The 25,340-nt window shown below is 44.0% G+C and overlaps 2 protein-coding genes across 3 annotated transcripts; one reads left to right on the top strand and one right to left on the bottom strand.

Annotated features, from left to right (window-relative positions):
- Positions 1-245: 245 nt before the first annotated feature.
- Positions 246-19,830, bottom strand: LOC101067699 (nuclear receptor-binding protein 2). 2 transcript variants are annotated; one of them, XM_011608044.2, is made up of 18 exons: positions 19,141-19,830; positions 6,104-6,226; positions 5,777-5,878; positions 5,610-5,699; positions 5,387-5,427; positions 5,199-5,293; positions 5,070-5,093; positions 4,900-4,986; positions 4,767-4,822; positions 4,585-4,680; positions 4,298-4,430; positions 4,044-4,146; positions 3,905-3,955; positions 3,689-3,824; positions 3,531-3,605; positions 3,121-3,184; positions 2,446-2,501; positions 246-2,354 (listed from the first exon to the last, which is right to left on the bottom strand). In XM_011608044.2, exons 1-18 carry the CDS (start codon positions 19,258-19,260, stop codon positions 2,268-2,270), a joined length of 1,539 nt encoding a protein of 512 aa, XP_011606346.1. In that variant the 5' UTR covers positions 19,261-19,830; the 3' UTR covers positions 246-2,267. The 2 variants fall into 2 exon arrangements, with proteins under 2 accessions (XP_011606346.1, XP_011606347.1); XM_011608045.2 differs by having other exon boundaries at positions 3,552-3,605; positions 19,141-19,828.
- A 3,968-nt stretch (positions 19,831-23,798) lies between these two features.
- LOC105419568 (mannose-specific lectin-like) lies at positions 23,799-24,780 on the top strand. Its single transcript, XM_011621209.2, has 4 exons — positions 23,799-23,838; positions 23,964-24,055; positions 24,246-24,339; positions 24,431-24,780. The coding sequence occupies exons 1-4, from the start codon at positions 23,821-23,823 to the stop codon at positions 24,689-24,691; spliced, it is 465 nt and encodes a 154-aa protein (XP_011619511.2). The 5' UTR covers positions 23,799-23,820; the 3' UTR covers positions 24,692-24,780.
- Positions 24,781-25,340: the final 560 nt, after the last annotated feature.

The raw sequence follows: 25,340 nt of genomic DNA, 5'->3' as shown, positions 1-25,340 counted from the left end.
GGTTACTAACTGTAGCTACGCCTGATCCATTTTATGCGAATAAACCCCCAAACCTACATTGACACAGAAACGCGGCTGTGCCGATGTAAGTCAGTGACCGCGATTAAGCGCCTTAAAAAGTACCGGAAAATGTCGACGGTACCCAAGAGTCTTAAGAATCTTAAAACACTTTACGTATTTATTTATTTATTTACTCCAAAATACGTTGCATTTCTAGTTGAATTAGAAAAGATCAAAAAACCAAATGATTTGAAACACGCCCAAGGTCACACATTATTTATTGTCATCTATTTAATTGCAGTAAGTACAATATTAAACAAAGGTTTTAAGTAGAACACATCCAGAGTTTCATTCAGACAGTTCACATGGGGGGAAGTAAGGTAACATAATGTTATGAATGGTTTGTTTTCATATTTGCAAAGTCTAAACATTCATGTTCATGGTCAGGTCCCTTGGGAACTGAACAGCGACTGAAAAAGGCATAATGCAGCTATGAAGGGTTGCAGGCAATTAAGACATGCAGCTCTTAAGATGAAAATAACAATGGCCATGTGTTTCACTGAAATTGTTATTAAATGTAAACCCCTTTTATTAACCACAAATATATACACCACATCTTGTGTGAAAGTCTGGGACCCCTGTCTTCACAGTCACACATACAAAGAGAGATTGAGACAGAATAAGAATCTAAAGTAATGACTGTACAGCAACAGAACTCTAAACTGTCACCTTACACATCCTGGCAAACAAGGTCGAGCCAAATGAACCTGAAAACAAATATACTTTAGCCATTTTTGATGTGTTGTTTAAAGGACAATTCTAATCTCTTATATAGTACCAAGACCATGTTTTTGAAAACGATCTGGCAGCGATAACATGCATTTTATTTTTATGTCCGTGGAGGCCACAGGGCAATCAAAGTTTAAACTGAGGGAACTGCAGCAGATTGGTCGAAAATGGGAAATATATGACAAGCAGCCCATGGTGGGAAGAACTGCTACTCATCTTGACCACTATACATTCTTGTCTCTTCTTTAACACCACTCTAGAAACATTTACAAAGTTATTCAAATGTTAAAAAATATCCATGGATGGTTTGATGAGGACCACAAAAATAAGTATAGCAATAATATTCATCAACAATATAGCATTTATTAACATGTATTAAAAGGATGATTTTCTCCTGATGTCCATCATTGGGCTATAATTTTATTTAACAAGATTCAAGTTATTTATTTTATTCTAATTTTTGAAGACAAAGGGTAGCTCTTTTCTAAACTATTTACCTCAGAGCATAATTTCTTAGAACTGCAATACAGCTGCTAATTCATATTATTATAATTAAAACTAAAAGCTAGTGTGAATGTGTCAGCCTCTTCAACGGTCTAATCTGAATAAATGAAAATTCTAATTTCCACTTTTGGGTACGATGCCGGGAAATTTTGTCCAAAGTACATTGCCAAATCAGGCACTTTGCAAGTCTTTGGCTTTCAGTTTCACAAGGAAATCCCTTAAGAGCACTACAGGCAAAGAAAAATAGGCATCGCCTCACTTATCATCAGTATATTGAAGGATGGTGTGTTGTACAAGTCGGGAAGAAAAGGCCTCTGACCCTAATCCAATGTGTGTTATTTGCAGGTCAAAGGCAGACAAAAAAAAGAATGTGCAAAGCCTCAAAGTTTCACAGTTAAACAGAAATAAATATGTGAAATGAATAAGCATCAACAGTGCATTCTGAACGGAATATTAAATCTGTAAAATAGCAATAAATCAATGGTTCCAACTCGTAGGAGCCAGCATATTCAGCGTAAATAAACCAAATGAAAGTTGTGTTCTGAATGAAAATGAGGCTCACGAGTCCCTCTGAAGAGATGGCTGCTGCGTTTGGAAGTAAGTATCACATCCGTTCTGAATAGTGGCATTATAAAAAACCCAAGCTGTCAAGATATTGTAAGGCATGGTGGCCCTTTTAGGCAGGCAGGGCGTCAGTCTTCCACTGCGCTGTGGGATCGCTGAGCTCAGCCACGATGCCTCCGGCTCTCCAAGCAGACGAGCGCTCAGTTCCTGCTCAGCTGAGGGGTTCCTCTTTTCCTCCTCGGATCATTTTCAGCCTCATCCCCCTATTTTGAAATCTCCCAGTTGGATCAGCTTTCATCACTCTTTCCACGATTCTGCCCGCTGCTCTCTTCCTGTATTGATCCACGCCATCAACAACGGGGCCCATCTTTCCAGGCAACCCCGTCTGGGCCAGACCCCCACTCAACTCATCACTGTGTGCTGCCGCTGGCAAACGCTCGAACTCTGTGTCGGCTTATTGCATCCTCCAGGAATCCTGCTACCTTCTCACTGTCCTCCTGCAAATGAAAAAAAAAACCAAAAACACGTTTACATCCCTCATAAAAAGTAAAATAAGACACTGCTGCTAAAAACAGCTTTTATATCTACCTCGTTTATGAAGGCGTAGTGCACAAGTTCGCTCGCGAGGTCTTTGGAGGTGTCAGCTGAAAGTGTTGGCATGAAATAATTCAGTTCCAGTACAATCATACCAATGAAGAAATTGTGTTTCTCTTTTCGTTTTTAATAAACTACCTACCTGATGTGACCAAAAAAAATAAATACAATATTGGACAATGCCGTAAGAAACATGATCTGACAGTAAATGATTAAAGTAGTCGTGAACTAGCAGTTGGTAGTTAAAATTGTGTTCTTACCCCTAATGGTAAGAACACATGTGGCAAAACTGTCCCCAACAATGAAACTTTGTTTGTCCATTTCAGGCTTTTATAGAAACCTAGTGGAGTAACATGCTGGCATCCATGGAGGGAGACCTGAGTATCTTACTGTTAACAGGGCTAAGATATTTATGAATACTGTAGTGCTTGTGCTATATGTCACAATAAAAAAAGCATTAACTGGTTTTATAATACTATGTGGACCTATTAACAATGAAAAAAGCTACAAATGAAAACACATTAATATCTATTTAATGTACTTCATTGAACGCATGGGGGGGTTGGTATATTAAAACACCATTGGTTAATAATTACGTTACTTTTTACTAATCTCTTTTTGTTAATTGTTATTGCTGCCATTCAGGAATATCAGTTAGTCGTTGCTTACTTGGAAAGATGTCACAGCTCAGGTGCCTGTGAAGTTTGTCATCCATCTTCAGAAATAAAGACAGCTGGTGAGAGACCACAAAGGGAATTTAAATCAAACTGAATTGATGTTTAAATGGACATTGATAACAAACAAATCATGCATGTGCACCTTCAGTAATAAACAACCAAAAGGATTCCACTCTTTGACATATCTTAATCAGATAATCTCAGGCAAAAACATTAGAGATAAAATCTGAATCAGACTATGGAGATATGCAAACTTTTTTATGAATTTGGACAAACTGCAGGTTTAGTTTTTGTAAAATGCTTCATATTTTATTAGTACAGAAAGATTAATGTATAAATGATTAAACAAAATCATTAATAAACAGGTCAGCGGAAGCATTTTTACTTGAATAAGCAAAGTACCTGTAATATTTTGTGACTCACATGAGTTTTGGTCCCTTCTTCATTTGACTCCAAGTTACAGTGCATCTGAACAACCTACAACAGAAACAATTCTAGTATCAGAGCTGTCGCGTCATAACACATATTTAATGCAGCCATAGTCAGTCCTTGCTTCTAACCTTCCGGGTTTCTGTCTCCTGGGGCTCCGGAGTTGGAGTCTTTACCATCTCAACCTGCTCCTGAGACAAGGACAGAGCTCGAGGGATGGGGTGAGGCCAGGATGAGGCAAAATTCATCAAGGGATAAATCCCATTCCTGGGGAGAAAAACATACATGAAAGGAATTTGGGTTTCTCATGATCTGATGCAAAATAGCAGTAATTTGCTTTTACTCACTTGACATCCTCCAGAAACTTGTCGAGCTCTAAGGGGGACACATGGGAATATCTGAAGGACAAGAGAAAAGACACAGAAGCAGTGAGCGAGTGTGATTTGTTGCATTTTGGTTGATTTGAAGCAGTTTGTGCCACAGTACTTGAGCTGAACTCCTTGTCTGTTTCTGTGTTTTATCTCAGCCATTACAGCATTGGGGTCGATAGACTTGGTTTTTTCTTCCACGCAATTTTCTGGAAGTAAATCTGTGCATGCAAACCACATTAAATGTTAAATGCCTCTGAAAATATTGCCATAAAGGTCAACATTGTGTTTGGTACCAGTAAGAAAGAGCGCCGGCATTGAAAGAGGAGCAATTGCTGCACTGTGCTCATCGGGTAGAGGTGAGAAACTCACACTGGTTGTTGATGAGGCAGTGGGCGGCGAGCAGTTTGAGGGAGTGGACCTCGAACAGCACTCGGTGGAACAGAAGGTCGTGAGCTGTTGGACGGATCTTGGCTTCATGGCGTAAACAGGACTGGGTGAACTCCTGCAGGGTGGTCAATATAAAAATTATCACATCGTTCTGGATTTGATCAGTTACGCAAAATAAAACGATACGGATGGGTTAGAAGAGTCATGCAGAACAGTCATCCTTGTTGTGATGCTGCGTATCGAGGACGCAGGGTATTTTTGACACTCACTCTCATGAGAGGGTCTTCCAGAGAGTGACCTGCATTGACGATGGCCTCTTTGGATACGACGCTGTCTCCGTTGGCCTGGATCTCCAGTACAGCCATCTGCAGTGAGCAAATCATACTGTCAGTGTGGTGATCACATGTAACACTTACAATTACAGATGGGAATCGCGCAATGGTTCTCTCACCTCGAGAGCACAGATGCCAAAGGAGAAAATGTCGATGGCATAATCATCTTCACCAGCTGGAAACAGAAAAAAGGTCAGGCAAATATTATTATATGTATAAAAGCTTAGGTTTAACTTCAGGATTGACACTTGCCTCCGAATTCTGGGGCAAAAAAGTGAAGATTCCGCTGTTCATCACGGTGTTGCCTCCCTTTGCCATGCACACTCGCATCTGGAAACACTGATTAAAGATAAAACAATCCTAAGTAAGATGGAATATGTTAAATAATATATGCGCAAGCAGTAAAATGCTCTGTTTCTTACCATTAACGAACAGCCGATGCCACACTGTAGGAAGAAAAAAAAGAAAAGGATGCAAAATTGAGATATTTCAGCCACAGTGTGCGGCAAAAGCTGGTTGCAGTAACATAAAAATCCCAGCCGGGGGCAGACCTGAGCCGATTTTGATCAGGCCGTTGTGCTGAATAAAGATGGTGTCACAAGTTAGGTTGCCATGGATTATGGGCGGGTCACAAGAGTGCAGATAACTGCCAGGAAACAACAAACAATCTGGTAAAGTTCCTTGTTTAAAAAGAAGAAGTGAAAAACTATGAGGAAAAAAATCCATATAAAGGCCATACCTGAGGGCAGACAGAATCTGGGTGCACCATCTCTTCCAGGCCTAAAATATGAGACATTGTGCATTTTAAACTTGATATAGAATATTTTAAAAAAATCTGACAGACCAATTTTCTGTTACGTAATCTACAATCCTCTGTTGTATGGGTCAATGCAGTGAATGGGCTGCAGTACCCTGGATCGCCACCACAGACAGACAGACTGTGAACAAAGGCAGAAGCTGACCTTCACATTCATGGTCTTGTGATTTTTCTTTGTTTTTTTCAGAAATTGCTTTAGGCTGCCAGAGGACATGTATTCCGTGATGAAGATGACCTGTGAGGAAAGAGACAGAGGAGGACTTAGTGTGTTTTAAGAGTGTATAAAGAAGGAAAAAAGAAAAATATACACACCCGCGCCTGACTCTCCTTCATATCCAGCCAGTACTTGTGGAACTTGACAATGTTGGGATGTTCAACCTGCATTAGATTCTCAAACATCTCCTTGATCTTCTCCTGCAAAGGCACACAGACATTATCACCCTTCAATGCTCCAACCTTAAAAGAAGCACAAAAGCCACGAGTAACAAGTAATGAACTAAACATTAAACATCTACAAATGCTTTATTGGTTTCCTTTTTTAGTGAAAAGCATTTTTGAAGACTTGGTATGATGTGTAAACTACAGCACAACTAACCAGCTGATATAATGCTCAGTGTCTTAGCACAAAACCAAAAGTACCTCCTGAGCTTTGAAGACCTTCTTGTCAGAGAAAAGAACCTCGTTCCAGACGACCTCCACCCCCTCCTCTGTGTCCATAGCTAGAGAGGCGCTTTCCACACCTGGAACATTACCTTGGCTGACCTGTAGGATGCAGACAGGACTTTATGGTCACGATCAAAATTGTAAAGTTTAACACAGCTCTATTATCACAGGTGATAACATGAAACAAATGACCGATGAGGGGTTTACCTCAGCTTTTTCACATCTTAGCACCTTTTCTTTTAATTTTCATTCAAGATCTCAGCTAAAATCTCCAAATAATCCTGTCAGGCAAAGCAACATCATTTAAAAATGATTTAGTGAGGCCTAACTTCTCTTCCAATGCCATTAAATCCATATTTTCATCCTTTAGGGACTGACAAGGAGAACTCATGTAGAGATTATATCAGAAGTTTCAGCTGCAGAATGAGTGACAGAGACCAAAGAGGGGGATTAGCAGGAAACAGGGAGAAATGTGTAAGGGTGAGATTAAGAGGATGAATGATTAAATAGGAAATTCAGGAGGTAGCAGAGAATCTGTGGATCTCATACGGACATGTACTTTACTCAAGAGCAAATAAATAACCTTAAAAAGTCTTTGGTAAGCGAACCTGGAGACGGGGCAGAATCAACTATACATCAATACTGCTAAAGGCTAACATTGATAGGTTCTACAGGGCTGCAATTCTACGTCAACCTCAACTTAAAAATATCTTTCTGTATCCAAGGAGGAGGTTTAACCGAAGCAAACACTCCAGGGTCACGAATACGACAATCAGTCTCACCACAAAAGCTCCTATATATACATTTATACATAATCTGAGCGTCTGTCTTTGAGCTGATGTTTTTCTGCGAGGAGCCAGCCTCAGCCCACGTTTGTGGCTCTTCATTACGGAGCCTCAGGCAGTAAATGAGGCCGCCACTTTTCAGAAATATTATTGCCTCATTATTGGCACGACAGAGCTGCCGCACAATCTCCGCTCTGCCGCTCTGACTGGCTGATAAGTGACAGAATTCCTTCACTTGAACGGCGAGCGGGATGGAAAAATGGTGTCGGAGGCCTCAGCTGCTGTTTATTTTCTCTAGATGTTGAGAAACACTCGGTCCCCAGTCCCAGACTTTGCTTCCCTGGGGTCCCGTGCTTGGTCATGGTAGCTTGAGACTTGTAAACAGCACACCAGATGCTGCGCAGTGATTGGCTGCTGCAAGGGCAGTGGGTTTACGCTGAGGAGAGAGACGTTAAAGGATCGTGTGTACCTGCTAAAACGGCTTCTAATGTTTGTCAACCTGATCCAAGACGGGTAAAAACACGTCTTAGACGCTCTTGTTGCATCACAACATAAAGGTGTCCTGTGCATTTATTGCCCTAATGGTCACTTTAATTATTTACTTACTCGGATGGTTTAGATCACGATTTCTCTCAATAAACACAGACACTATGAGAAGGTCTTTATAGCAGCCATATGTTATTAACTTGCAGCAGACCTTCAACACTGGGGAAATTTTAGTTCTCCAAAGCTGTGGGCATGTGGCTTCACTACTAATGTTGTAAGAAAATGCTGCTATTTGCAGCTTTAGTCCATTAATCCTTCTCAAAATAAACCACGAGTAGTGAGAAATCAAATGGAAACACAGAACGAAATAGACTTACGTCACATAATCAGGATGTGAAGCTATTGGACATTTCAAAATCTTTTGCACTTTAGTCCAAAATTGCAAGAAAATAAACAGCTCAATATTTTGACTCTGCCTGGGGTCCCTGATCCATGGCGCAGCTGTATCCAGCAGGGGTGCTTCAGCAACATCATTTAAATGGAGAGGCATGAGGGTAGGACCTCTTAAAGGATCTAAAAGCAATAAAAGGGGCGCAATGAGTCAGCCACCGGGAGGATTATCAGTCCAAATTACAGCATGTCAGCGCCCTCGCTTCCATTCGTCCTCCTTCTGAGGAACGTCTTTGTCTGAGACAGCGTGGGGGTCCACAAATAGCTTTGTCTCCCACAGACCACCATCTCCGCTCACACCTCCACAATGAGACAACGTGACGCAGCACATTCATATTTAAAAAGCGGATTCTGTGCAGAGACTACACCCAGGTAATCTGCATTACACTGTAGTAGACGGCCACCTGGCAGCGCTGCATGGAAATGAGCCCACGCAGTGATTCAAAGAGTGCTATCAAAGACTAACAGGATGAAAGATTTGCAGAAAATGCAAATGCAGAGACTTTCCTGCAGCAGCGAGGGGGAAAGAAAGGTGCAACCACTGCAATTCAAACAGTCCTAAATATTCTGCTGCTGCTCCATATGCAAGCCCAGTTTCATTATAGAGTCCATCTGATATCATCATTAATAAGCACAACTGCGAGGAAGTTAAAGTTTGAATAGCAGGCTAACGTCCTACATGTGTGTAGACCCCAAAGTGGACCCATCATGAATCCAATCTGCTGTCAAAATAACAATAAGGCCTGAAAAATTACCTCTAAATCAGGGGTGGGCAAATCCAGTCCTCGAGGGCCGTATCCAAGCCAGACTTTCTGTCCTACAGGTAAATACTTTCACCTGTGGTTTCATTTACCTTGGTGAAAGTGGTTTCTCTCTGGTAGGATGCAAAACCTGGCTGTAGGACAGAAAGTCTGGCTTGGATACGGCCCTCGATGCCCACCCCTGCTCTAAATGGTAGCTGATGTTGATGGCCACTGTCCAGGGTTAATGTGCTGACCTGACAGCGGTAAAATGGCTACGCCAAACTTACCTCTGTCCCAAGATCGGAGTCTGCACTCAGAGAGCAAACAGCATTCCGGTAAGAGGAGTAGGTATCGCAGCTCCAAGGCACTTACAGTGCAATAATGTTTCCAGCAGCCTTATAATAATCGGAAATAAGGAGAAACGCTCTCCAACACTGAGTGAATCTGACTTTAAACAGGAGGCAGCTGAAGTAATAATGACAGATAATAATGATGTATAACAGCTCACATGATGCTCTCAATTCTGGTATTTTTTACTTTAGCAGCATTTAAAATGGTTGAAACCTTTTAAGCTCCGCCCCTTCGGGGCTGAACTCTGACCCCTGACAGGAGCTGGATTATATTGCCTCTTCCACTGCATAATTATGAGAAAGGGTTTTTTTGATTTTTTTTATACGAATTATTTAAAAACTAAACGTGATTACATTGTCTAGAGAGCTATAACAATATAAAGCAGTTTAATTCACAATAATCACCTTTCCTCCAAATCTTGCTTTCTCAGGTGTTGTTAGCATAATATGCTGCACAAACATCCAGAAAGAAGCCAGATTTAGGAGCCACCTGCCTCCTCACACCAAGCATTTCCCATCAGGGCCCGGAGTTGCTGACCGTCTGCTGACCTTCACCAGCTACATGAGTCCGCCCCAACTCCCACAACCCCCCCCAAGGAAATCACATGTGTGGCACATAATCAGGTCAGGTCATCATCTGTGTGTGTGTCTGCTCAGCGGGAGGGGGGGTAACGTGATGGCAAAGGCCGTGACGAGTCGGCCAGGGGACAGTTAATGTGCGACTCAGCCACATTCCCGATCACAGCACAGACGGCTCCTGTCTGTTTGAAGACAATTTTTTCACATAAATTCAGCCCACGTCACAGCGCATTAATAAAGGTGCTCGGTTTTCATGGGGGGGGTTAAAGGTTCACGCACTTTGGAAGGACATGGGAGGTCAAACAGGCAATGAGAGGAGCCATCAGCCTTCATCACATCTCGCTTATTCATTTTCTTGTTGAGTGGTTAAAGCTCCCCGCTATGAGGAATGTCGGACAGCGGGGCAGGTTATCAGAGCAGAGAGCTGCTGGGAAACAAACAAAGTGGAAATAAAATGACCTTTTCAGAGATTCTGTGGCCTGTTTGGTTGTAAAAACTTCCTACAGTGGCAATATTTGGCTTCAGGCTTGCTCAACTCCAGCTCCTTTTCACATAAATGTAGCAAGATAAGCACCGAGAGGCCTTCAAAACGATTACAAATTGCTTTTCTTTCCACAGAGTAGTAAGAAATTCAGAGTACAAAACCTTCTTTCAAAAACGTATTACCAAAGATTCAATAAAAATGACAATGTGGGCCAAAAAGCACCAACATTATGCACCCGTAACGCAGTTTTGTCCTGTCAGATTAACAATCTCCAACTGACAAATGCTCCAAAACTAACAAACAAATGAAAACAATAGGTATGATTCACAAATCTTGATGCTTTCCTCTACTTTTAGAGGTGGTTGAACCAGTCTCCAGGAAACTGGGAGTGTCCAAAAAGGAACTAGATGCTCTGCACCATATAAACTTAATGAATTTTCAAAACAGGAACCTAGCAAACCATGGCAAACGTATCGACAAGCTAAATCAACAGCAGCGATAGATGAGTTTATACGTCAGTACTTGTCATACCACTTGTATGTTCTGGAGCACCGCCATGCTAGGTTCCTACTGGTTGATACAACACCCAGTAAACTGTACCGGCAGGAAGCTCCTGCATCCGGTGAAATAAGTGAAATGTAGCTCATGCGCAGATCGCATAGGTCACCCCGCCGTCCACATGCTCATAAATCGACAACCAAGCTATCTGGGGGTGTGAGTCCGGCTGCAGTCAGACTTCTTCAGGCCGATTTCAGTTGAGCTAAGTCAGTCCACCCATAATCTGACAACAGCAAACGGCTTTGAAGACAGAGAGCCTGGTAGCATAAATTATTCACACCAATCAAGCAAGAAGTGTAGTTTGATTTAGCTGCGCATGGAGACACAGTGTTTACTCAAGGGAGTGACCCTTCTATACGCAGTGCTGCCATGCATATCCACAGTGAGTCCTTTAATGCTACCAGTATAACCAGTATGAGTTTCACATGATGCCCCCACAATGGGGAAGAATTGTCCTGAAGGGACACAGCGGCCAGACGTTACCTCAGACAAGGTAACGCGGATGGGCTGAGAACAAAACCCTGTGGCACACCACGAAATTTGGAAATAAAGCTAACGGTATGAGCCATATACATATAGTTGGAGGTGCATCGAGATGTTTTAATTCAAAAAATGCTGAATATCCGTGCTTGTGGAATTCTTGTTCATTTTTAAAATGATTTAATTACATGTGGGAATGAGTGTGTTTGGCCCTGCGGCGAGGGCTCCCTTCCTCCTCCCACAAAAAGGAGCGAGGTTAACTAGCTCGACCCTCACACGTAGCGATGAATAAAGCGAGCAGACATCAGATCAAGATCCACCCTGGTCCAGATGGAATCCTACGGAGAAGCAATCTGCCGGTCGTAGCTTGATTTTGTTTTTGCAGGCACAAAGGCGCATAAAGCTGGAAGGTGCACGACGTAATCCTGCTTTTTCTTATGTCTTTAATCACAGGAGGAACAGTAAATAACAGCGTTTCGAAGCCTTTTAAGTGGTTTACACTGCAGCAATGAGGAGATCAGAAGGAACAATCCGATTTGTTATCATTTATCTCTTGCGGGAGCGAAACACGGGTTAATTTATTTCAACGTCACTGTGAAACACTGCAGCGAATCTCAGCCATGTCCCGTTTCTCCAGCTCCCGCAGAGCCAGGCGTTCATGCCGAGTCAGAAATCCCTGAATCAATCTTCTTTACTCTGGGGGAATCGATGAAAGACTTGGAGCTGCTTTGCACCACAATCCACGTCCATTTGGGAATTGGAGCATCGACATTAACACGTGTCTGCCTTCTGCCGGGTAAAAGGGTCTTTATTTTTGAAATTCGGGGGACGTCTCTGTCCAGTGGTGTCGCGTCCCAGTTTCTGACAGCTCTGGTTACGAGTCCAGGGCGGCTGTTTTCCAACAGCGATAAATCGAGTTATTATGGTGACGGGGAGGATTATCGTTTATGCCACGGTGCTGAGGAAAGTTTCTACTGTACTGGATGACAGGGAAATCTCCCAAAACTCCTAATGAAGGCAAACACCACAGTATTTATTAGCAGAGGGGGAGAAATAAGGGTTTATTAGATTCGTGGGGCTGTTCCATTCTTCATTATAACATGGAGCCCTGGCACAGAGGACGTCTATTAAAGAGGTTGGATCTGGGGTGGATTGTGGGCCCCCGATTCGCTGGGCCAAAGTTGAAACTGGCCATTATGCTGTGGGCCTCACCTCCACTATTTTAGCACCAAGGGGACGACTTTTGAATGTAGGAGAGGCTTTATAAATCGAAGGGGGCTTACTTTCATGCTTGGTCCAGTTCTTGGAATAGAAGTACAGTTTTAGACTGCGAGTTTGCCTCAAGCTGGAGACTGGGCCCCTTTCAGTTTCCTGAAAATCAGGAACAACTGAGGCAGATTATCAGGTTCTGACAAAGTCCACCTTCAGCAGGGTAAAGTGCAATAATGTTTCCAGCAGCCTTATAATAATCGGAAATAAGGAGAAACGCTCTCCAACACTGAGTGAATCTGACTTTAAACAGGAGGCAGCTGAAGTAATAATGACAGATAATAATGATGTATAACAGCTCACATGATGCTCTCAATTCTGGTATTTTTTACTTTAGCAGCATTTAAAATGGTTGAAAAATGCTAGGAAATCCACACTGTCGCTCTTAACGCTGCTGCAAACCCAGCAAAGCTTTTGGTTTTTTTGTTATCTGAGCTCCCACCCCCAACACACACACACAAACACACACACACACCCAGCAGAGATTCCAAACATCCAGTTTTCCAAGAGGCGTCTCCAGAACAAAGCTGTGCAACTGAGTCTCTGCCACAGCACCCAGCAACATTTAAAAGGTGCACTCAAGGCAGGATGCTAACCCAATATTGAACCAAAGAATGCACCTGGGGGGGGGGGGGGGGGGGGGGGGGGGGCAGAATGCATTTATGTGGTGTGTCTCACAGCTACTGTTGCCTTTATAGGCTTCAATTAGCCGAGTGTCTGATATTGAGCCTGCTAAAAAGCCCCACGTGGAGCAGATAAGGTGGACGGAAAAGGTTGTGTTGGTCATGGGGCATTTATTTTCCACAAAGGGATGGGGGGGGGGGGGGGGGGGGGGGGGGGGGGGGGGGGGGGGGGTGGCAGGTATTATGCAGAACCGGGCCAGACAACCTGAGCCGGCTCTCCAGCGCGTGGTGAAACAAAAGCGTGCTGGCAGACGTGCGCGGAGGCTGCAGGCTGCTACGCTCTTGCCGTTACGTAACAATTCAGACAAAGCTCAATGGGAGTGAGTGTGAAGGCGCCATGTGTGCTCACAGGGTGGGAGGTCAGGGAGCGTGTGTTTGTCTGTGCGCCCCCACCCCCTCCCCAGCTACCTGGCCTTAGTTTCAGGACACATGTGTGTCGTCATCATATTAATATTTGCACATACAAAGAACAGCAAACACGCATCTGTTTCCTTTTATCGCAGTTCACGAGCTTCTTTAAATGAACGTGCGCGAGGAACTACCTGTTCCCACCCTAGAACTCTCCGGCCCCTCGCGCTGGTGGCTGCAGATCCAGTCCACAAAGTTTCTGGACAGACTTGGGTGCGGTTCCCACCCAAACACGGCCCCTGCACAACAGTCACCTGCTCGGCCGTCTGTTGCCCGGGCTACACAGACAAGACAAGCACATGCAAATTTGGAATTCAAATGAGTTCACTTCTGCTGAAAAAGCAGACAGCGACGGAATGGAAGCGTTCATAGAAATCCGTATTTATTTTTATGGCTTGAACTGAACTGCAATCGCAGCATTTCGTCTGCTTCATCTTTAGGGACCGTGTGAAAATGATAGATTTATTGAACTTTGAAGTTTTTGGGACTTTGCTTCGAAAGTAGAGGCTGTCTGTTGGCTTTAAGAGTCTTGTGAGCCCTGGTCATCGTGTTTGAACGCTCCCCTAAAAATCAATATTTGTACGGTCCCTAACAAGCCCTGCTAACAATACAAAACACAGCCCTGAGATAGGTTAAGAAAGCAAATATTGACCATTGCACATTTGACGCCTTCCCTGGATGTTCCAACCTAAATCAGGACACGTTCTTTCATAAGATCCCTCGTTGCCACACCACTTTTGTGCATAGCTGACACATCAACAGAGATATTTAGCCTCGCACTGATAAGATCTGTCAGTGGTGAGGTTCTGAGGATTCAAGCCGCACTCTGAGATCAGCCGCAGATGTGTGTGTGTGTCTAACTTGATTGAAAAACGCCATGTTTATGGAGTCTTTACGCACCTGCGAGGAGGCCTGGCAACATTACGGTTTTAGGGCACATATTTTGCTCTTTGATCGCAGCCATTTATAACACTGGGGGAGATATGAGGAGGTGGAGGACTTTGGCCTTTAAGCAGGGGGTGGCTGGAATGCTAACATTCAACAACAATAACAATATTAACTGCTCCTTCCATGTATTTAAAGCCGTCAGTGAAGCCTTCGCACACATTGATTTGGGCCTTTTCTGCTTCGAGTTAAAATCGTGCAAAGACATGAGGCAAACACAGCGCCAAAACGCCCGCAGTGGATTAGCATCACGCGAAGCAGTTACTGCTCATAGATAACAATTGGCTGACTTTCTGGAATAAATAAAAGGCAGGAATATTAAAAAAAAAACTGTGTATCTGTTGACAGCTGGCGTCCACGCCGTGCGCCCCTGCGGATTTGTGTCACTTTCCAAATCTGCTCTGCACATTTCCAAATCACAGCTCCAGGAAACTGTGCCTTCACACATGTCGGTGGATATGTGCTCAACATGCCTGAGCGGGCGTAAGAGGCACTGGTGTCATGTGATATGAACCGCTGCCACAGCTCCATGACAGCCCACAGAGATGTCAGTCATTCCTAGAGGATTCCTTTTCATGTCAGCCTATGAAAAAAAAATAAAATGGGGTAGCTCCGTTTCTCACAGCTGGGAGTGGAAAATGCTGACAGATACCAGTCTGTGTATCCCGTCAGGTATGACACTCCCCCCCACGTGGATCACATTTCACCACTGGGTGACCGGCTCCCGCAAATCTTAGCGAATTTTTCAGCTTCTAGCACAGAATCTTGCAGGATCACGACAAACGCTAACAAGCTGAGCACCAACTGTCCCGTGGGCAGTACAGCCAATGGATGCAAGCCCCCTTTCTTTGTGGTTAGACTTGTTCTCTTAGAAATACATTTCATTAATGTAAATATGCTCTACTGCTTCACTCCTACCAGACTGGATGGATAATACATGCATCGAAGGCTAGTGTTAGGTCACTGGTTAGCGGTTAGCCTTTCTGTGCAGATTTTGCATGTTCTCTCTGTGTCTGCAGTGTTCTCTATCTTCTCTGGTTTACACGTCTATATGTTCTATCTATAGAAGCACATGGGGCATAAGACCAGAAGGCTTTTGATTTTAGTTGATTATCTAGTATTCCTCCATTTAACCAGTTAGCATTAACAGTATCATTGGCTCCACTTATCGTACACTTACCTGATAGTATAATTGATGCATTCATTTTTACATTTTAAAAAAAATAAAGCCTTAAACTTTATCCAGCATACTTAAAAAAACACTTTGATTATGGGTTATTTCTTAGCCTTATTCAGCTTAATTCTTACAAGCTTGCCGTTTGTGCATGATCTTGAGCACGATTGGTCAACTTCATTAGACTGTCCTGTCCCAGTAAACAGGCACAGCAGGATTTATTGATTGACATCCACGCGACTCCCCTATAACTGAACGTGATACCTTCACTTCAGCTGGGACCTTTCCACAGTTGTCAGTTTAGCATTCGTGATGCTAATGATAGTAGGCAATCAGGACTGACTGACATGAAATTCCTCATCCTGTTTACGTGGAACCACAGTTCAGATAAGTGAAGCTTCTTTCTCCAGATGCTTTTTCAGCAGCTCAAACCATCATGTAGGTGCTCTGTAAGTGTTGTTTTGTATAAATAAGGCTCTTCCATGCAGCAGCGCCCGCGGATTAGTACCGTGTAATCATCGGAACGTACCAAGCTGCTTCTTTTTCACTTCACGTCTTGAAAATTACCGTGGGTGGCCGTCAACCTGTGTCAGCGAAAACGAGGCACCATTAACCCGGGCAATTCATTCCAAACACCCACAATGGTGGAGGGAACGCTGATAACGGCTCGGTTTGTGTCCTCCAGTGCAGCAATTTTGTTTAGCATGTTAGCAAACCGCAGCGGATTAAAATACCAGTTGAAGCAAAACAACTTTTGAGACAAAAAGAACCCAACCTTTTCTGAGATTTCATAATCGCACTCTAGGAACAGTGTAAAAGTTCTGGTCTCCTAAAATAGTTCCACGAGGCCCGTGTTGGCACAGCGGCTGCGAAAACAGGTGGATCAAAGCTGAGGTTTTCCTCCAGAGAAATCTGAGTTGATGTCATTCCGCACGGGTCAAGCTTCGAAACCGGCGGCCCTGCCAACACTGCCGGATTATTATGGGGTGTAAGTCATTAAGAAGATCTCCCTGACACAGGCAGCCCTTTTGAAAGCCAGCCACAAGCTGACCTTTGCTGATGAGGCGCGAGAACCTGCGCCAGAGGACACATTTATTCAGTTTAATGGCTCCTCTCTATGACCCCTGACACGGAGGTTTACTGTGTGCTGAGCCTCGCGGCGAGCTTGAGCCGATCACTTCCGACGAGAGCGTTGCCCAGGCTAAGACGACGGCCGCATCGGCTTAATGAAATCAAAGCATGCTAACTAATGCTAACTATATCGGACTTTCTGGACATGCAGGACATGACAACAACAAGCCAGACTACATTTTGAAAAAACATTAAAACCCCACAGTGTTCTAAAGCTGCGCGTGATGAACTTTTCATTACTTTGGGAGGCTGGAACCTTCCTCTTGTGAGGCAACAGTAACCACTGAACCACTCCAGTATTTTAACGGTGACAGCAGAGGTTGGTCACCCCACGAGAGGCAGAAAAGCACTTTCATTATGCTATTAACACGTCCCCAGCTCCCCGCAGAGAAGGCACAACCTGTCATATTCTACCTAAGGCGGCATAAATTAGTAGCAGGCCACACAAAAAAACATTTAACGCCCTGATTGTAGCATCAAACCTTCTCTTGAAGTGTAAAACTGAACTAGGATCCAGACCTGGGCAGTGATAATCCGTCATTGGCCTCACCGTCACCACCAGACACGAGTTATGACCACACGGTTACCATGGAGTCAGGTAGCTATGGGCTACGACATAGTTTAGCTTCTTTTTTTTAATTTGCTGGCACTTTGAAATGAATTTAATCAGCTTCGCCTTCATCGCCAACATCTGGACGTACCTTTATAAATATAAGCGCTCTCTCTTCCACACAAACAAACCAACAACACTCGATGCTCAAATCCTCACATCATAAAGTCCAAACACTCGTCTGTTTGGTTTGGTTGTGGTCAGAATTATGATTTCTTTTTAAATGAACACAATATTCCTAAAAAAAAATGATACACAACACTGCTCTGTTTACAATTCCTTCAATATTAAAAACCAAACGGCAGTTTCAGGTGCCAGCATGAATCATTCCTGGGGGACCTTTAATATTTCCATTATGTGAAGGCGCGGATGACTCAATCAAAGTCTACGTGCCACCAGTCAGAAACTACGAGCACGTAAACCTCGCTGCTGGAGTGAAGGCTTCTGGGTAAATGATGACAGAAGCTCCCTCACTCCTGGCCAACCACACGAGTCAGTTTCATTCATTTATTGTGTGCTCTGGGACTTTAACCACAAAAAACACCACGCAGAAAGCTACTATTTCACATTTTCTCTGTAATTTAGAGAAAAAAAAGCAAAGCTGTAGCCAGCGGAGGTGAGAGGAATGAGCACATCTGAATGGATTTAACAGGTTTTCACACATTCAGCGCGTCCCTCCAGCACAGAAACCATGAAAACGCCGCACAGACGTGATCACATGACGGCGGGACATGTTTATTTTCATGCTCGGTAGCAGAGAAAGAGCACCGAGGTCTCAGAAGAAGCTGCGTGTGTTCTCGAGATAACCTTCCACTCATATCAGAAGGCTTTATCTGAGGCTGAAGTGGAGGCGACTCCCTCTGTTTCACCCCTGACGGGGACTTCAGACGTCTGCCCCCTTCTCTCCCAGAAGAATATTTTGTGTTCTAACAATGAAGTAAACTTTGGCCTCGCACATGCCGTGAGCTGCTGTCTTCAGGGAAGAAAAATGGGATTAGAAGAAAGCGTCAAGCAGGACCAGGATATGATCAATAAAGCTGGGATTGATAGGGACCGGGATGGATCGGTGGATCTACAGATGACGCTCCTCGTATCTTGACAGTAGCATCATTAGATAAACGGATTATAATCATGGCCCGCTCCTGAGCCGGTGCAAATCAGATTAGTGGAAGAATTGAGGATTAATCTGCACTTCCTTTGATTATCTATTACTCTTGACAACTCCAGTTCCAGCTAACTGGATATACTCACACTCTTTTGGTATTTCGTGCTGGAAGCTAACACACATAAGCTAAAATGCAACAACAGGGTCTCGGGATCCTATTCTGCATCTTACAAAGTTCTACATTCACTGGCCCCCGTTATACTGGGACAGAGGTCAGGCAGACCAGTAACGGTAAAGCAGGCTTAACTGGTTGGAATTGCTCAGAGAGGACAAATGGACTGGTCGCAGAGGCCAAATAGGCTGTTCTAATAGAACAGAAAGGCTAGGTAGGACAATAGAGGGGTGATGGACTGGTTAGAGCTGGACAAAAAGCCTGAACAGACTGGCTATGACAGACTGGGACAGACAAACAAAATGGACTGGTCTGGTGGGGTAAGGTGACTGGGAATCAATAACTCTACAGGCTTACTAATACTGGAGTGGCCTCCGGGTAAAAAAAACGGTGTTTTTATTGGATTCCACCCATCAGACAGCATCAGCATGTGAGCCTGGGTCTGAGGATCGGTGACATCACGCCGGGCCGGAGTAATAGCCCGTGTCTGGCTCGGGAGTTGCGCAACAGAGTGTCCAGCGGGACCAAAAAGGGCAACTTCAGTCAGTCTCTTAATTTTACACACACACACACACACACACACACACACACACACACTAACCTGCTCCTTCCGCTTCTGCCAGCGGCCACACGGGCTCTCCTCCAAGATTTCGCTCTCATCCTCACTTTCCTCTTCCTTCCCCTCCGACCCCGATTTTCTCTCCGGGACAGACATCGTCATCTTCAGGCTGTGAGTTACGGTTAAAATCCCCCCCCCCCCCTCCCACACACACACACACACACACACACAGCAGGACCCTCGGCTCCGTCAGGGCCGTCTGCGTCGAGGCGAGCGGCGCCGCTTGTGTGCGCAGAGAGCAGATTCACGCCGCCCGACCACACCAGCCGCCTTCAGCCCTCCTCTGGTGCTCAAAACATCTTGCAGATGAAAACAGGGTGATCGAGTGAAACCAAACGAGCAGCCTAGACACTCCTCAGCCTGGGAGAAGAACCACACCTCCCTCAGATAAAACGCAGCGCGCACGTTGCCGGATCCCTGCACGGACTGAACAGGCTCGAAGAATACATCCCAGACTCGGTGCGTCCAGCGGGCTGCACGAACAAATACAGCTATTTATAGATACATGGAGAGTTTTATTGCTGTCTTTTTGGCACCACGACCGCGGCAGAAGCGCGGCCGACGCGTCAGTGAGCTCGGAGGGCTGTTTCAGGGCAGAGATCCCTCTTATCCACCGTCTTCTTGCTGGGTCTGAAGCCTGGAGCCGTGGGCTCCAACCAGGCGAGCGGGGACGGCGCACAGAGGGGATGGAGCACCGTAATGTCCGCTGTGTGCGCGCACCACATATTTAAAAATGGAGGCGGAGGAAAGCCAGCTGGTTGTGGCAAAATATACGGTGCAAAAATGGGTGTCGATGCACAATGAGCCGTAGGCCAACATGTGCTCCGAGGTGACTCTTTTCCACCGTAATTAAAGAAGAAATCCGCTTTCAGCCAGGACAATTTGGACAAAAATCAAATTAATTCAGAAATGTAATGACTTTCTGTGATGGAATGTGCAATCACGTAGCTCGTGTTTTATTTAAAGCACACGTTTCTAACTAAATTCAGTGGATTCGATCTTGATTTGCGCCTCTTTACCACTTTCCTTTCCGGTTGTTGGGTTTTCGTGCAGCAGCATAAACACCCAGAAAGAACAATAATGTGCCTTCAAACTCCAAAGACTGCAACGTCACTGCCATGCGAGCGGACCAGAACCGAGCTGGAGAACCTCCTGTCTCATTCAAATGTCAGCAAAGGGCACATTTTGGGAGCATAACAAGGATCTATTCTGGTGTCAGATTTTAGAATATCAGATTACGAGAGACTTCTAATCAAAATATTTTTTAACGAGCCTTCAAAATAACCTTCGAGATAATTCAGCAAATGTCTAGTACCCGGTTTACAAACCGGCATGTTGAAATTGAACATGTAGCGCCACCTAGTGGTTGTTTGATCGAAGTACCCGTGGAGTGTTTTTTTTTTATTATCCATAGATCCGTCCATCTCCTTCTAATGAGGGCCCAGCGGTCCGAGTAAGGACGCAGACAGACCTCCCTCTTCCCGGAAAGCTCCTCCAGCTCTTCAGGGAAGATTCCAAGGCTTTCCCAGGCCAGCCGAGTCACATTGCCTTTCCTATGCGTCCGAGATCTTCCCCGTGGTCTCCTCCCGATGGGACATGCCTGAAAAATACCTCTCAAGGGAGGTTTCCAGGGGGCATCTGATACAGTTGCCCAAGCCAAATCAGCTGGCTTGTTCATGACCTAAAGTTCAACATCCAGGTACCTGAGGAATTCAGGATGGATCTCATGTACCGCCCCTGCCCTACCACTGAGGAGCTTCCCAACTACCTCAACTATGAATGAATCAACCTCTGACTCCTCATCCTCTGCTTCCTCTAAGCAAGGCATTTCGGTGGGATTGAGGAGAGCCTCAAAATACCCCCGTTTCCTCTGTGAATAGTGTTGGTAGGGCACTGTTTCTCCCTACTGAGGTGCCTCCATGGCCTCCCCGAACTTCTTCCAGACCCAATTTTTGCCTCTGGGACTGCACGTATGGCCTGCCAGTACCAGAAAGGAGTCTCCCAAGCCAACCAAGCTTCATAGGACCCCTTTTGGGCTTCCTTTACTGCACCCAGTGTCCACCACTGGGACCAGGGAGATGAAGACCTCCCTGACAGAAGGTTCTACCAGATGTTCCCAACAGACCCACACAATACGTTTGGGTCTGTCAGTTCTCTCCAGCAGATCCGACTTACCACCAGCTGGTGATCAGTCAGCGCCTCTTTTCATCCTGAGTGTCCAAGACATGACGGGATCAATAAAACGATCATTATACCTCCGGACTGTACGTGGAAGCCCTTGACGCTCTTTACAATCACACTTGGAGACACATTCAGAGTTTTTGCTATTTTCCAGACTGGCTCAGTCATTGAAGGATGTCAGGGTTCATGCTTAGATCAGAGTCAGTTTATTCAGCCCAAACCCAAAAACCAGGCAGGTAAATGATCTGGTCAGGCAGGAATAACATGATGGGAGCATCAGACTTCAAACTAAAACAGGAGGTAACAAGAATAAAACCCTGTAGAACGGACACTTAACATTACTTGGTCGTGACAACGCAAAGCTAAAAAACCTTCAAAAGGTTTCTTTTTTTTTTACTGCAACTTCTCAGGAACTCTCTGGACAGATATAGTAAAGCAGTTTCACTTGAACATATGACTGGAACCTTCCCTGAATACTTTTGGTTTTGTCGGAGATAACAAAGATCACAAGTTTTTGATCAACAATACACTCACCTTGGGAAAGTTTCACATACACAAATGCAAATAAATGAAGGCAAATCCTGAAATGACACATTTTACAATGACTTTCACTGCTTACAAAAAAGGCCGTCAAAACATGCAACTGTATATTTGAAATGTAAAACTCGTATTGACAAATTTGAACTACAGAGTAAGCTCGAGCAGATGTCCTTTTTGTATTTTATTTGGGTGTCTTGTTCAATATTTTATAATGCTGATTGTGATACTGCCATATTTTAGATTTTTATATTGATGTTTTCTTTTCTTCTTGGAGCATTTCACAGACTTTAAGACCTCTAAAGAAAAGTCTATGAAATTCAAATGCACAGGTTGAGCAACATAATTACGGGTCTTATGTGGGCGTTCCTAAAGTTGTCGCTTTAGGGTTTGAGGTGAATTATTGGGAGGTAATTCAGCAACCCAGCAGGTCTAACGAGTCCCTCGATGAGAACTGCACCAGAAGAAGAAAGAAATGCTCTTTTTGCTTCCACAGCTTTATCTTAAATCACAACTTTAACAGCAGAATTTAAACTACAAAACTGCATCCACACAAGCAAAAGACTGTAAATTTGCATATATGGTGTTTTTGCCTCCTCTTGCTTCTCTGGCCAGACAGGGGGGGGGGGGGGCTGTTAAAAAGGGAGTTTTTCCTCCTGTTGTTGGGGTTCAGGCTCTGGGTTTCTCTGAAGCACCTGAAAACCTTTTGATTGTATCACAAGATATAGAAATAGAGACATAAATGAAAACTGAATCAAAGCAGTAAATATCAACATAATAACAGGTCTGAGTGAGTGATGTAAAATATTGTTCAATATGAAATCGTTTTGGATGATTAAACAAATGGACTTTTACTTGTGTAGAATTTAAAATATTCAATATGTCCCACCAGAGGACAGTATTTATAGTCACAATCATTCACCCTTTTTTTAAAGAAACAAATCCTTAGAATCAGTGTAGGTGCAGTTTTGTAGTTCAACTTCTGTTGGTAAATTTGTGATTTAAGAAAAATATGTGGAAGCAAAAAGAGCATTTCTTTATTTTTTGGTAGGTTGGTTCTCATCGGGGGACTTGTCAGACCTGCTGAACTTTCTACTGAAGTGACTTCTTCGGTAGCTGAAACACCCTCACAAGTGCCTTAAATGTCGTTCTACCTGTGCGTTTGAAGTTTTTAAAGCTTTTAAAGTCTGTGAAATGCCCTGAGAGAAAAAAGAACATTTTGATTGAAATGTCACGCTAACAGACGACAGATCTCACAAAACAAGCTTGAAGCTTTTGTAGAAATCATCCTGAAATGTTTCTTCTGAAAGTCTGATTTTCTTGTTTTGAGGCAGCATCAGTCTTTAGTGTGATAAATAAATCTGTACAAACACAACACGGCGGGGGGTCGTTGGCTATTGTGACTGTGTGACTGCAGGAGATCTGCTACTCAGCTTATAGTTCACTAAAAACCTGATCCATGTTCACGTAATGTTGGACTGTTGTGATTACAAGAATTAAAAAACTGCACTGGAATTAAGTACAAGCATTGAAAATGAGATCAGAAACGATGCATATTTCAGAGATGATCAAATATTGTTATTTCAGCAGTAAAATCTTTATATCAACTAAATGTACCATGAATGGCCAAAGTAAAATGAACTAGACAATTCCGCATAATTTGTGAGGGTGTGCCTCACGCTGCCTCTGTTGCCTCTTGCCCCCCCCACCAAGCCAATTGCGTGCATGTTGTGCAGCCTCAGCACCTGCACAATGCTTTGGCAGCACCCCCCCCCACCTAGATACCGCTTGACACGGTCCAATATTATCGAGGCTGGGCTTGTTAGAACCACAGGACGGTGTTGATGTTGTCCAACAGTGTGAAAGAGTCCTGATGCTGCCCCTTTAAATGTCTCTGGTCACACTGGAACTCCGGGAGGAGGCTCCTGACCGGTGAGACCGTTGATGAAGATGCCAAAACATGTCAGGCATGCTGCAAATAAGTTACCTACCTGTCTGACAAGAACTAGCAGTTTCTTCATACCGAATGTACTTATACAACATTCCAAACCATTTCTTACCCTCCCCTCATTAACGTGTTCCTCCAGTTTTGGACTATAAAAGATGTTCTAGCAGCCCTGACTTCACTCATCCTCCTCCTTCTGCTTGCAGTCTGGTTTGGGTGCTACACTAAAGCTACGTGAGTATTTTCCACTTCTCCCATTGTCTTTAACGAGGAAATCTTTGATGCTGATGTGAGTTTGTCTCCTACTGAGCAAGAACCATCGAGGGTTGCAAAATGAAGCTGGACATTGTCCCACATCCCACTTTTCCTGTGAATTTGTAACGCTTTCTGTTGAGCGTGACACAATAATCCTTTTGTGCTGCAGAACCATGTCCGTCACAGTCTTGGAGAATGGCTCTGAGCTCAAGAGGGGAGACTCTGTGTTATCCAAAAACAGCAAGTGGATTGCTCTCTTTCAGGTGAATCACTAACACCTCTGTCAAAGACACCAATAAATGCTACTTACAAAATAAAGTGACACGAGATGACACAATTTCCTTCTGCCTGCAGCAAGACGGTAACTTTGTCGTCTACCGCACTGAGCCCGTGTGGGCTTCAGACACTTCCGGCATGGATCCAACCCGCCTGTGCATGCAAGGAGACTGCAACCTGGTCATGTACAATGATGAGGACAAGCCCCGCTGGCACACAAACAGCGCCAAAGGCGGCTGCAAGACCTGTGTCCTTTCACTTACCGATGAAGGGAAGCTGCTGTTGGAGAAGGATGGCCAGGAGATTTGGAACTCCGACCGCGATCATGGCATGAAGTGATGCATTTGAAAGCCAAACTCTCATCACTGGGTGTTTCCAACCCTGTCCTGTAAACTGGGTTCAAATAAAAGAAATGTTTCACCAGTTCACAAATGAGTCTTTGTCTCTGTGAAGTAACTTAATAATCAGCAAAAGGTGTGATGAGCTACAGGTTAATGTTAATGGCGCTGAAATCCCCTCATTTACCCTGTTATTACAACTTTCATGTCAATTTCATCTGAATCAGTTGTCATGTCTTTCCATTCATTGAAAATATGTGTAATTTCTTCCACTGCTGAACATTGAATTGGGATTTCTCACTATGAAGTTATCATTCCAATCCTCATTTAACAATAGATCAGTAATTTCTGGCCAAACATTTGTGGGAAAAATTATTTAAGTTGCCATATTATGTTATCCATTTTAATACTGTTATCAATGAAATGTTGCACATTCTGTCGTATACATGGTCAATTGGGCATGTTTCTCTTGGTCAAACAACAATGGAGTGCAGAGGAGATGGCGTCCTCTGTGGAGCGGAGTAGTGTCGGTGCAGTTTTGTAGTTCAACTTCTGTTGGTAAATTTGTGATTTAAGAAAAATATGTGGAAGCAAAAAGAGCATTTCTTTATTTTTTGGTAGGTTTGTTCTCATCGGGGGACTTGTAAGAC

This window comes from Takifugu rubripes, chromosome 10 (assembly GCF_901000725.2).
Source record: "Takifugu rubripes chromosome 10, fTakRub1.2, whole genome shotgun sequence".
NCBI classification, from domain to species: domain Eukaryota; kingdom Metazoa; phylum Chordata; class Actinopteri; order Tetraodontiformes; family Tetraodontidae; genus Takifugu; species Takifugu rubripes.
The sequence above is the reverse complement of the archived record's forward strand: the minus strand, read 5'-3'. Positions and strand labels throughout refer to the sequence as shown.

What these genes read in the sequence shown, in the direction of transcription:
- LOC101067699 (XM_011608044.2), bottom strand. Translation starts at nt 19,260, where the DNA reads ATGACGATGTCTGTCCCGGAGAGAAAATCGGGGTCGGAGGGGAAGGAA. An exon ending in AGGTCTTCAAAGCTCAGGAG is followed by an intron (nt 5,879 to 6,103) that starts GTACTTTTGGTT and finishes GTGCCTTTGCAG; the next exon opens with GAGAAGATCAAGGAGATGTT. An exon ending in AGACAAGGAGTTCAGCTCAA is followed by an intron (nt 3,956 to 4,043) that starts GTACTGTGGCAC and finishes CTTGTCCTTCAG; the next exon opens with ATATTCCCATGTGTCCCCCT.
- LOC105419568 (XM_011621209.2), top strand. An exon ending in GGGTGCTACACTAAAGCTAC is followed by an intron (nt 24,056 to 24,245) that starts GTGAGTATTTTC and finishes TTTGTGCTGCAG; the next exon opens with AACCATGTCCGTCACAGTCT. An exon ending in AGTGGATTGCTCTCTTTCAG is followed by an intron (nt 24,340 to 24,430) that starts GTGAATCACTAA and finishes TTCTGCCTGCAG; the next exon opens with CAAGACGGTAACTTTGTCGT.